The following is a 12135-nucleotide window of genomic DNA, read 5'->3' as shown; positions in this document are numbered from 1 at the left end:
CAGCTGTGCCAGCCCAGAGATGTCCCCACTCGGCAAGGTCAGCCAAACCCTGGGAACAGGGAGGAAGGCAGAAGAGGGGGAGAAGAACTGCCACGGGATGAGGCCCACAGACGAGAAGGGGAGAACGTGGGGAGACCCCTCAGGACCCAGGACACGGAAGGATACAGGGCTCCTTGGAAAGGTGAGGAAATGGGAAACTGCAAAAAATAAGTATAATTCCTCAGTGACTGTGTGTACCAAGAGATGAAGAGGGACCCAGGAGAGAACAATTTACTCAGGGTCACAATCTTTGCTTGTGGTATGATTTTAGAAAAACCACCTAACTTCTCTCCTCATCTGCCAGGTGAGGTTTTAATAATTTACCAGCCTTCTTGCTAGAGCTATTTTAAGGATCACATGGAATAATGTGTGTAAAATTCTATGGAAACTGCACAAATGTGTGTGGGGACCTGTCACATGACCCTGGTGTCACGGAATGTGATGGAAGTGCTGCAGCCGCATGTACCAGCCAGCCTGTGGGACTAGCCCAGAAGTGAAACCCAGAGACTGTGCTGAAAAGACTCAAGTCCTGTAGCATCTTACCTGCCCCTGGAGACATTGCTTACTGATGCCGACTATCGGGGTCTTCAAGTGGTAGGCTGTCAACTTTTTGTTCTGAGTATGAATATTGCCATATCAGTGCCAAGCTGATTTTCTTGGTCTCTGCAGCAGCATGGAAAGTGACCTAACGCTTTCAATTTTGAAACTGGTGTATTAGAAACACGGGTTTCCTGAAAGCACATGTGAGGGAAAGCGGAAGGATTTGGGTTCTTGCATGTCTTTGGGAACTTTACAATGATTCTCAGTGGATTTAGAAATCAGAACAGCAGGTTGAAAGCAGGCGTGAATTAACATTTAATGCCTTATTCTCAAAGAGCGCAGAACATGTCACCTCTCACCCATTCACAATAGTTGAACAGAACCTAGAATTTTAGATCTGAAAGAAACATTAGACCTCATGAAGTCCCTTCATTTTAATATGAGGAAAGTGAGGCCAGGGAGCTTATGTGTTTTACCTGAGATCGCAGAGTTAGAGAGAGGCAGAGCTGGGGCTGGAGCCAGGAACTCCTGGCCCCTGACTGGGAGCCCCATCCCCAACCCACCACAGGTTACCACAGGGCTTATCCCAAGTGTAAGTAGGACAGTTAAATTCTTACCTGATATGGGAAGTTTGGCTGAAGAGAAGCTTTTAAATGCTCAGCTTGCTCTCAAGAATGCCCTTATGTTGCTGCCTAACAGATTAGCATGGTTTCTTGTCCACACAATTAATTAATTTCAACAATTTCAACCGTTTTGTGCAAAACACCATGGTAGGAACCACGGGATAGGGTGAACAGGGCAGAGGCTGTTCTTTTCTTTGGTTGCCAGAGGGCTGGCTGGCCTTGTCGAGAAAAAGAAAAAAAGAAAGAAAAAGAAAATTATAGAGCTGCCCAGGAACAAAAACAAGAGAAAAAATAGAAATAAACACATGTGTTGAGAAGTGGTCAATGTGTGTTATTTTTATAATGAACAGTCTAAAGAACAGGGCCCTCGCCATGTCTTCTCCTGTGGCCCTTGTAGATGAAAGGTGCTTAATGAATATTCAGCAGCTGCAGAAGGAGGTTAAGTGACACGCTGAAGGCCACACAGCTACTTGACAGCAGACCGAGACCTAAAACCCCTTCCTCTGCTCTTTCCACCTCACTCTTCTTTTCTTTCCCTTTTCACATACAGCAGGATAATGATCATAACAGCCTTTCCATATATTGGTGACAGCGCCAGCAGTGCAGAATCCCCATGAGTGGGAGAAGAAAGACTAAAACACAGGCCTCCTGGCTCCTGGTGTATGTGGAATCCCACGTGGTTTCCTCAAGGCAGTCAGTGCTGTCTGTTTTACTCGTGGAGATGTATTTTACGGGCAGTGTGGCCTCATGGGAATAAAATTAGCCTTTTTTTCATCGCCCCTGAGAATCCCATCTTCCTATACCTGAAGCATCTATTTAGGTTATTAAAAATTTGTTGCTTGTCCCTTTGAGCTTGGTCCCCACAATGCTAAGGAAAACGTGCAAGCCAGTGTTGGAAAGTCGGAGTCAAAACTTCTTCCCTCAGTACACGTTCCTCGTGAGCCAGCAAGTCCACGCGTCAGAAATGCCGCAGATGGTCACCAAAAGATGTGTGCAGGGGTGTTCACAGCAGCCGTATTCGTGACAGCCCAAACTGGAAACACTCTTAATGACCATCACTAGTAGAACACGGGAGTAAATTGTGGTCTATTCATACGATGGAATACTGTTCAACAGTGAGAATGAACAGACCACAACTACATGCATCGACATGGATCAATCTCACAAACATAATGATGAATGTAAGAAGTCAGACACAGATACATTGTACAAATCCACTTATAGAAAGTACAAAAGCAGACATCACTAATCTATGCTGTTAAATTAGGAGAGTGATTCCCCCGGGGTCAGAGGAATGACTGGAAAGAGGCGTGAGGGGCTACTAGCAATGTGCTTTGTCTTGATCTAGAGACTGCTTACCAGGAGTGTGTTCATGTTGGGAAAATCCGTCAAACTGTACACTTAACGCTTTGTGCTCTTGCCTGTATGTGCATTATTCTTCAATACAAAGTTTAGTTTTTGAAAAAAAGCTGCCTTCCTAGAACTGCCAGGATATTTAATCGTATGCTCTCTCCCCATCCCCCCTGCCCCCGCTTCCTGGCTTCTTTCGTTCTAGCAGTTGCAGCAAACACATTTACCCCGGCAGCACCTCCAGCAGCAGCGGAATCCGTACCCCGTGCAGCAGGTCAATCAGTTTCAAGGTGAGGCCACTGCACACCTCTTCCATCTTATCCCTTCCAGTTGTGAAGTGTAAGCGAATGTGTAGCCAGTGACATTGCCTTATGTGCTGTGTTTGTGTCCAGGTAATGTTAATAATATTTAAGAACTGAGATTACCAACCACTCAGAATGCATTCTTGGAGGTCCCCTGCTGTGCCAGGCATTAACCTTTTGGTCTCTGGGTCCCGGAGAGGCCTTGGTGGGCCCAGAGAGGGGTCAGAATGGGCTGTGGGGGTGGCACTGGGGCAGCTGTCCTTTACCCAAGATACAGAAGTATTTTAATAGTTTAACAACCAATAAGGACATACTGGTGCCTGTTGGCCCAATATCAGCCTTGTTTATGTCTAGATTTTCATCTCAGCGACCACAAAGGGGAAATCCTGTGCCACATCTTTCTTGCTAATCCCAGCAGCTCAGCTGACCATAGCCCTCACTTCCAACAACCAAAGTGGAAGAACCTGGGTTGCAGCCACTAATCTCTGGTGAATATAGAAGACAAATATGGCCTTGGACTGTCTCGGTCCTGCTGCCCATTGCAGAAATCTCGAATCGTGACCCCGGTAGCAATGGGTGCATCGTATGCCCAGCGTTGCCATTCCTTTGTAAAGTAGAAAGTCCACTCAAATATCAAACCCTTCCATCTCCAATGGAGAGAACTCCTGAGGGTCTTGTATAGGGTGGAGGATCAGCCTGAGGACCCTTCCCAGTCTCATCCACAGGAGTTTTCAGGGGGCCAAAAGAGTAATCTAACAGCAGAAATCCTAATTTCTGTCTTCTGTCCTTTCTATGGGACCTAGATCAATGTGTCCTAACTTCTCAAGGGTTACCTATCCCTTTGAGAATTTGCCAGAAGTTATGAAGCCCCTTGCACGGAAATATGCATATGTGTAAATATATACAAACTTTATCATTTCACAAGTGTTATGCTCCTCAATAGACTGTGGGTGAAAATTCATGACCTAGGGTAGCGTTTTTGTCTTTGAGTTGCAATACAAGTAGTTTGTGAGGATAATTTAATGGGCCACAACCAACATTTTTTAAATGAAATACAATAGAAAAGAAATTATCAGAGTGTATCATAATAAGGGAAGCTTTTGTTTCTGTTATGAACCCACATTTATAGTGATGGATCACGCACTGTGAGTTGTGGTTTAAAGAGTCTGGAAGCCACTGATGTTCACTGCCAGATTCGCTGCAGATGCCTGTGAAAATACTGGTGCTTGTGTAGCTCCCACTCTCTTCCATCCCTGGACATTTATATCACTTCGGATCCCTTTGGACTTGATACAAGGACAGGAATTGGGCTGTCCACAGGTGTTCTGTGAACTAAATTAGTGCCAATATTTTTCAAAGAATTATGTTTCTCACTTGGTCATGGGTGGGGAGGAGTGGGAAATAGTCATTGTTACATGCATAGTTTTTGTTGCAGACACAGAGCCCTCCTTTATACTCATAGTTCTCAAACTTTATTCTGCATCAGAATCACCAGCAGAGCTTGTGAAAACACAGACAGCCCCACCTCACCCCTAGAGTTTCTGATTCAGTAGGTCTGGAGAGGGGCCTGAGAATTTGCATTCTAACAAGTTCCCAGGAGTTGTGGCTACTGCTGGCCTGAGGGCCACACTTTGAGAACCAGTGCTTTATATTATGAACTAATTAAAAACATAAAATCTGATAAACCCAACATAGTGTCCCTTGAGTTTTCTAGGTTCATAACATTTATTATATTTGAAATAAAGAGACCCACCAAAATTTAATAATTCCTCTATATTATGAGTTATTCTGAATGCTTTGGGGTCAGTTTAAGATAGTTCTAATCTTTGAACTTTCCTAAAACCCCAAACCACAGGTAATCAACCTAAAAATTTAGCTACGCTTAAGCTAAACAACCAGTGACATTTTTTAGGGTCCTTGAGCTATTGATATGATCATTTTTTTTACTATCTTCAGCATTTTCGTGTATTTTACTAACACCCTAGATATCGTAATGTTGTGTATCTGGGAAAATAGCAAATTGATAGATAAGAAATATTGTCCTTGGAAAGATGTTCTGGTAGGAATAACTTGCATGAGACCCTACACGTTCTCTCACCACCACACATTTCAAAGGTTTTAATGACTATCTTTCTTTTATTGAGTTTTGTGCCTCTGGGCAGTGTTACATGCCCATGGGGAAAAGCTTATTTTTCACAAATATAGGGCTTCTTATGAGTGAAAATAGCACATAGACCCTTTTAAGAAAAAATTGCATATTATCATCTCTATTTGAATATGGAAGATTTTCTTTGACATTGTGATGTTAACCAGCAGACAAGAAAATTAATTTGACTACAGTGTCTCACAATAATATCTGTTTTAGACAAAAATAAAAAAAGAAGAAGAAAAAGTAGTATGTTGTTTAACGTATATAGTAATCAGATAAAAACAAGTTAATTCTTTGGACAAATTTGAATTTTTTCCTCTGTATATTTAAAGTTACTGAAGGCATAAAACTAGATTAATAAAAGGCTTTTTGTTTGTATTAGGTGAAAAATATGGTGCTGATTGCTGATTTTAAAATGCCATTTTTTTTTAACGAGTAGAATTACAACCAGATAGTGTAGTCATTTAAACTAAGTAAAAATAAAGGCTGGCGGGCCGGCCCCGTGGCTTAGCGGTTAAGTGTGTGCGCTCCGCTGCTGGCGGCCCGGGTTCAGATCCCGGGCGCGAATGGACGCACCGCTTCTCCAGCCATGCTGAGGCCGTGTCCCACATACAGCAACTAGAAGGATGTGCAATTATGACATGCAACTATCTACTGGGGCTTTGGGGGAAAAAAATAAAAAATAAATAAAATTAAAAAAATAAATAAATAAAGGTTGGCTTGGATTAGTGTTTTAATACCTCTTAAAAGGCATTGCAGCATTTTTGCCTTCTTAAGAAAGGAACCTATTTCTCATTCACAAAATTAATCCAGATAATATCGAATCCCTCAAAATATCTGTTATAAACATACAACAAAAATGTCCAAAATATGAAAGTCATTTCATCTGTTTCCAGCAGCCCATCAGCCTGTTTGTGTAATTTGGGTCTATCTGATCAATCTCTGAGTCAGCAATATTTTTCCCTTAAATTTTTTTATAAATAACTCAATAACCCATTTCACCACAGTTGATCAGATTGGCCATGCAGTCGATACAAATTTAGTCATTAAGGTCACAAAACTTCATAACAAGATTACAATTCAGTGTTTAATCAGGCGCTTATAATTTTTTTGAAAAAATCACTTAGTTAGAATTAAGCTTAAAACAAAAAATTGAAACATTTCTAAGGATCTCCCCCACATCCTTCAGGTTTCCCCACAGTAACCATTTCATTTTTCAATGCAGCATGATATTGATCTTAAGCCACAAAAACTTAAGTCATAATCAAAATTCCCATAATTTTCTTTCTTAAAGAAAGAAAGAAAATATGGAGACATATTTGCTGCCCAGGAATCAATACCCCCATCAGGAAGACAAAAACACACTTCAGTTATCTGCCAAGGTGCCAGGTGTAACAAGGTTACACTATTGTCGTCTGGTTTCTCATCTCAGTTCCAGGTAGGATCAGATTTGCTTATAATATCGATTGGCTCCCATGCTGCATCTTTTTTAAATGTCCAGGAAAAAACTATTTTTCTTTTTCTCATAGACTTAATCTTTAGCAGAGACATAGAAAAATCCATTTGGGTGTACCTCCTAGCCCCTTGCAAAATTGACTGGGGTTTTGAGGGTGACATTCCTATTCTCTTGGCTGGTTTGGAAATTTCCTGAGAACATGTAAAGAAGGACTCACTCAAATGCCTAATTAGAGTTGAGTGACTTGGCATTGATACTCTGGCCAACTTTTAAGCAGCATGATTAAAACTACGTTAGCGATCGACTGAAAGAAATAGTTACTGCCGATTTGAAGGAGTGGACTTTGCTGGAGAAATGCGTAAAGTTCATTGCCAAGTAGCAAGCAGCAGGATGATTTCTTTTTCCAGCTCAGGAAGCTGGCCGGTTCGCACTGACATGTTATGATTCAGAGAATTTGGGGCATGTGGAAATCTACAGAGTGGATCCAAAAATGTCCCATCTGTCGAAATAGCTTCTTAGCAGAAGCAATGGCCTTTAACCTCTCAAATCCTACTCAAGTCTCAAGGGAAATTAGTCTAATGGTCTTTATTGATAATATTCTCTACTGAATCATGTTCCATTTCACAAATAGAATATGCAAAGTGATCAGCCATTTCTTCTTAATTTAGCCCAAGAGGTAAATTTCCTCTCACCTCCAAGAAAAATGGTATCTTATTGGTTGAGGGTGACATCATATCAAGAAGAATGAGACAAAATTTGCTTCTGAAATGTGGACAAAAATAATATCAAGGCATATCAAGTGAAAGAGTTAACTACAAAAGCATGTGTCCAATATGATACCAATTTTTGTGTGTGTCTATTTTTAAATAAATAATAGTTACCGGCAGTCATCTCTGGATGGCGGGAATTCAGGTGACTTTAATTTTCATCTTTGTGTTTTTCAGTATTTTCCATATTTTTCACAATCAGCCTATGTTATGAGCAGAAGAATAATAATCGTTTTTATTAAGGATTTATTATCAGAGTAGATCCTTTCATATAAAAAAAATTGGTCACTCCCACAGAAAATTCCAACAACTTGTTACAGTACATTGCTTATCGAGAAGAGTGAGTGGTGTGTGTCCTTTTTTCCCTGCAGGTTCTCCCCAGGATATAGCAGCCGTGAGGAGCCAAGCAGCCCTCCAGAGCATGCGAACATCACGGTTGATGACACAGAACACAGGCATGATGGGAATGGGACCCTCCCAGAACCCAGGGACAATGGCCACAGCAGCAGCCCAGTCAGAGATGGGACTGGCACCTTATAGCACCACGCCTACCAACCAACCAGGAATGTACAGTATGAGCACAGGAATGACCCAAATGTTGCAGCACCCAAACCAAAGTGGCATGAGCATCACACACAACCAAGCCCAGGGGCCGAGGCAGCCAGCCTCCGGGCAAGGGGTTGGGATGGTGAGTGGTTTTGGTCAGAGCATGCTGGTGAACTCAGCCATTCCCCAGCAGCACCAGCAGATGAAAGGGCCAGTAGGCCAGGCCCTGCCAAGGCCCCAAGGCCCACCAAGGCTGCAGAGCATTATGGGAACGGTCCAGCAGGGAGCACAGAGCTGGCAACAGAGGAGCTTACAGGGGATGCCTGGAAGGACTAGTGGAGAATTAGGAGCATTCAACAATGGTGCCAGCTACCCACTTCAAGCTAGCCAGCCGAGGCTGACCAAGCAACACTTCCCACAGGGGCTGAGCCAGGTCGTGGACGCTAACACTGGCGCCGTGAGAACCCTCAACCCAGCTGCGATGGGTCGGCAGATGATGCCGCCGCTTCCGGGGCAGCAAGGCACTAGCCAGGCCAGGCCGATGGTCATGTCTGGCCTAAGCCAGGGCGTCCCTGGCATGCCAGCATTCAGCCAGCCCCAAGCACAGCAGCAGATGCCCAGTGGCAGCTTTGCCGCAGGCAGCCAGAGCCAAGCCTATGAACGGAACCCCCCTCAGGACGTGTCATACAATTACAGTGGCGAAGCAGCTGGGGCTTCCTTCCCTGGCCTCTCGGACAGTGCAGACCTCGTGGACTCCATCATCAAAGGCGGGCCAGGGGATGAGTGGATGCAGGAGCTTGATGAATTGTTTGGAAACCCCTAGTCAAGAGGGGCCCCAGGAGCCACAACACTAGTGGTTAAAGCTTAAAACGTGAAAAAGAAACAGGATGTTGACCCATCCTTGTTTTTTGTTTTTTTGACCCACGTAAACTGAGCAAAACTGCAGCTGGCTGACCGTGGAAGACCCAGGTGCCAATCCACAGCCCCGCGGGGCCTCATTTCACCTGATTTCCACACAGCAATCGAGACGAGATGCCACGCAGATCCCTGCTGCAAGAGAGGGAGACACACCAGAGGCAGGTGGGGAAGACGAATCTGAAGCCCCTCTGCTCGGCACTCCCAGTGATCGCCTGGCCCAGCAAGAGCTGCGCCAGCCAAGACGGACTGCTGCCCAAGGTGAGGTATCCGTCTGCCCCTCCCGGCCCAGGTCCAGAGACTGCAGCTTGGGAGACACAAAAGAGACAGAGCCTCCGGCCAGGGAGAGGCTCCCTCCCACCAAGGCTGCTGGGTGGTTGCACAGGCCAAGAGCACAGGTCAGAAACGCGCTGTACTCTGGCTGGAAAGAGATGTCAGGCTTCAAGACATGCTACTGTATTTGGAGGGTAGACACAAAGAACAGTGAGATGTCACAGGGAGACTACGAAGGATCCTACGTGTGTCTCCTGCCCCATGATGACCCTCAGGAATTTTAGAGGATTTGCCATCGGCTGCCTCACAAGGATAGCCAAGTGAGCTTGGAGACAATCCCTCCGGCAGTCCTGCGGGACAGCCCTCTGCTGGTGACCATGGTGGCCATCACTCCAGGTAGTTGGGCTGGAGCCTCCTGGGGACCCAGACAACATCTATACGTCTAGGCAGCTCCCGTCTACTTCCGGCTGGATGCCGCCTTTCTCCCCCACTCCTGCCCTTATTCCTCCCAGCCGCCACCCCAGCCTGCCCTTGCTTCTCCTTACAGTCTATCCAAGAAGAAATGAAGCTTTTGTCTTTAGGGAGCCTGGGCGGAGTCAAAATAAATGCAAGAAGAGCTTGGACAATGCCTGAAATGCAAAGGCAACTGGAGTTTTCTTTCTCTAATGTGTAGAGTCGAATGAATAGTCTCTGCCGGGAACTGAGCGGGCTGCTCTGATGAGGACGGTGGGTTTATGTAAGCCGCATCTCATACTTCTGGCATACCCAGGGAGGCATGGCCTCGAGGTCACTGGCTCTTGTTCCCTTTGGGAAAAATCCCAGAGGTGTGGCTCTAAAATTGGCCTTGCCCTTAATCCCTACTCACCGTAAAGACACCTCTGAAATCCTGAGATGAGGAACTGAAAAATCAATTGCTCAACCTTACACATTTTGATGATAAAAAGGAGGAAGATATGGTTCTTTTCATATTGGCAAAGTAATCCACTTCAAAAGTTCTGTACAGTTGTTCTCTTTGTAATTCACTCAAATTTGCCCTAACTGAAGTCTGCCGGAAGGGATCAACAACCTCCGCTATCTAAGGCTCTTTAGTCCTTGCCTCCCCTCCCACTGTCCTGTTTTGGAAGCCATGTGGCATAATTATTGTCCTAAGTGGGTAAGAATGGCATGCGCTTTTTCCCTACCACTCCTTCCTTCCGTGAACAAAAGGCTGGCTCCCTTCTGCGCACTCACACACAACTCACCACACCAGAACCCAGGCGGGGCTGTGGGGAGCAGGACCGGCTGCACTCAGGGCAAAGTCCTGAGAAGGGGGATTCGAATGGATAGCTGGGGGCAAAGGATGTAGTGAGGCGGCAGGCAGGCAAACACTGCCCCAGACGTGCTTGCCCAGTACCAAGGTTATACAGTTGTGCGTTGCCTAACAACAGGGGTACTGAGAAATGCATCCTTAGGCGATTTCATTGTTGTGTAAACGTCATAGAGTGTACTTACACAAACCTAGATAGTATAGCCTACTACACACCTAGGCTATATGGTACTAATCTTATGGGCCAAGCGTTGTATATGCGGTCCAGTCATCATTGACCAAAACGTCGTTATGTGAGGCATGACTGTAAATCTACTCAGCAAGGGGCAGGATGAAGACCAGAGGGGGCCAGGTGGGCGAGAGCCCAGGCAGGGGCTGTGCTCCCTCTGGGAAGAGGTGGTGGCAGGGTGACTGTGAACGCCCTGTGTAGGGAGGGACACCACCAGAGAAACTCGAGTGGAAACAGATGAAAACCAAAAAAACAAGTAAACAAACAAGAAGACACAGACTACATAATTAATTACCTTTTTCTAAAAGGTACAGGAAATAAATACATAAGCAATGATGAGAAAGTGGAGGTGGCTGATGGAGAGCAGGGCGCTCCATTACCTTTTCAAAGCTTCCTCCAAATGCTCAGTACTGGGACCAACTAAATAGAGACGTAGATTTTAATAAGGTTGTTTTGTTTTGTTTTGTTTTTCCTAAGGTGCTGATGTATATGTAATGTCTAAAAAAGTTATTTGTAAATAAGTTTTTACAATACTGCAGATATCACTGGGTCTACTATCTGTAAAAAATATACATATAAATATATATATACTGTTTGTTTAAAATAGAGTATTTTTATTTCATTCCTTAACTCATCATCACAGCAGTGGTATTGCACTTCAGATGACATCTAATTACTGATTTGTACTGTATGACCTATGGCAACTTGCTCCATTTTATTGAGATTTTTCTAGTTTTCTGTTTTTACTTTGTACATTGAGCATTGCTTATTTCCTTTTAAGAAATGTACAGAACTCTGAAATGTAGAAATGAAGTGATGTTGACATACCACTTTTAAAGAAAAAAAAAAAGAATAAAAGGTCGTTATCTGAATCAATCCGAGGTTTAGTTTATTTTAGGATTGTCCCTGGATCTCCAAACTCCATTAAGTAGGTATATTATGCCCGGGTTTTAATTGATTAACTGCAGTTCTTGTCTCAAAATTTTATGTCATTTTTTAAACACTCATGCAACAGTAGAGATCAGTCAATCGTTTCCAGCCCTTTTAATTCAACCGCACAACTAAAACGTTCTAAATTTGCACTCCGAGGGATGTGCCAAAGGGAAGAGAGGAAAGTCAATTTTGAAAGGAACATACTGAAGTCTGGAGATTCGGTACCATAACAATTCAAATTCCACCTGGTTCATTCAGAGGACTTGGAAAATTGATAGTAAAATTGTTATTTAAAAAAAAAGGAAGAAAACTCAAGGAATATATTTGGGGGGAAGTAACAAAGGGGTCTTGTCCCACTGTAGTGGACACTGTCAGTACACACACACAGCTCTTTGGAGGACTGCCTAGGGCCAGGGCTGGCTTAGCCTGCACCCGCCCACAGAGTTCAAAGTGCTTACAAGTTTCCATGTCCCAGAATGTTATAGTCGATGACTGGCAGGTGCAGGAGTGTGAGAGCTTAGTTAACGTGCCTGGACAAGCCCTGAGATGATAGGATCTGTGTTCAGCGCTCCCCTGCAGGATCAGGCAGCAGATGGGACTTCACCTGAAGTTGCCCCTTGCTCGGCTTCTTGCCCTTCTACGTCCTGTTTCCCCTCCTGGGAGCCCTTTGTGAACAAATCACACACATGTGAATCCACCCCTCCACT

General features: G+C 44.4%; 1 protein-coding gene across 2 annotated transcripts in view; it reads left to right on the top strand.

Moving 5' to 3' along the window:
• The window catches only part of MAML3 (mastermind like transcriptional coactivator 3), a 401479-nt gene extending 390108 nt beyond the window's left edge, over nt 1-11371 (top strand). The window contains exons 4-5 of one of the 2 annotated variants that reach the window (XM_058550108.1): nt 2761-2842; nt 7598-11371. In XM_058550108.1, coding sequence (XP_058406091.1) covers nt 2761-2842; nt 7598-8595 — 1080 coding nt within the window. In that variant the 3' untranslated portion in view covers nt 8596-11371. Of the gene's footprint in view, nt 1-2757; nt 2843-7597 lie in introns of both variants that reach the window. The other variant, XM_058550107.1, reaches the window with a different exon arrangement.
• The last annotated feature ends 764 nt before the right edge of the window (nt 11372-12135 follow it).

This window comes from Diceros bicornis, chromosome 11 (assembly GCF_020826845.1).
Source record: "Diceros bicornis minor isolate mBicDic1 chromosome 11, mDicBic1.mat.cur, whole genome shotgun sequence".
NCBI classification, from domain to species: domain Eukaryota; kingdom Metazoa; phylum Chordata; class Mammalia; order Perissodactyla; family Rhinocerotidae; genus Diceros; species Diceros bicornis.
The sequence above is the reverse complement of the archived record's forward strand: the minus strand, read 5'-3'. Positions and strand labels throughout refer to the sequence as shown.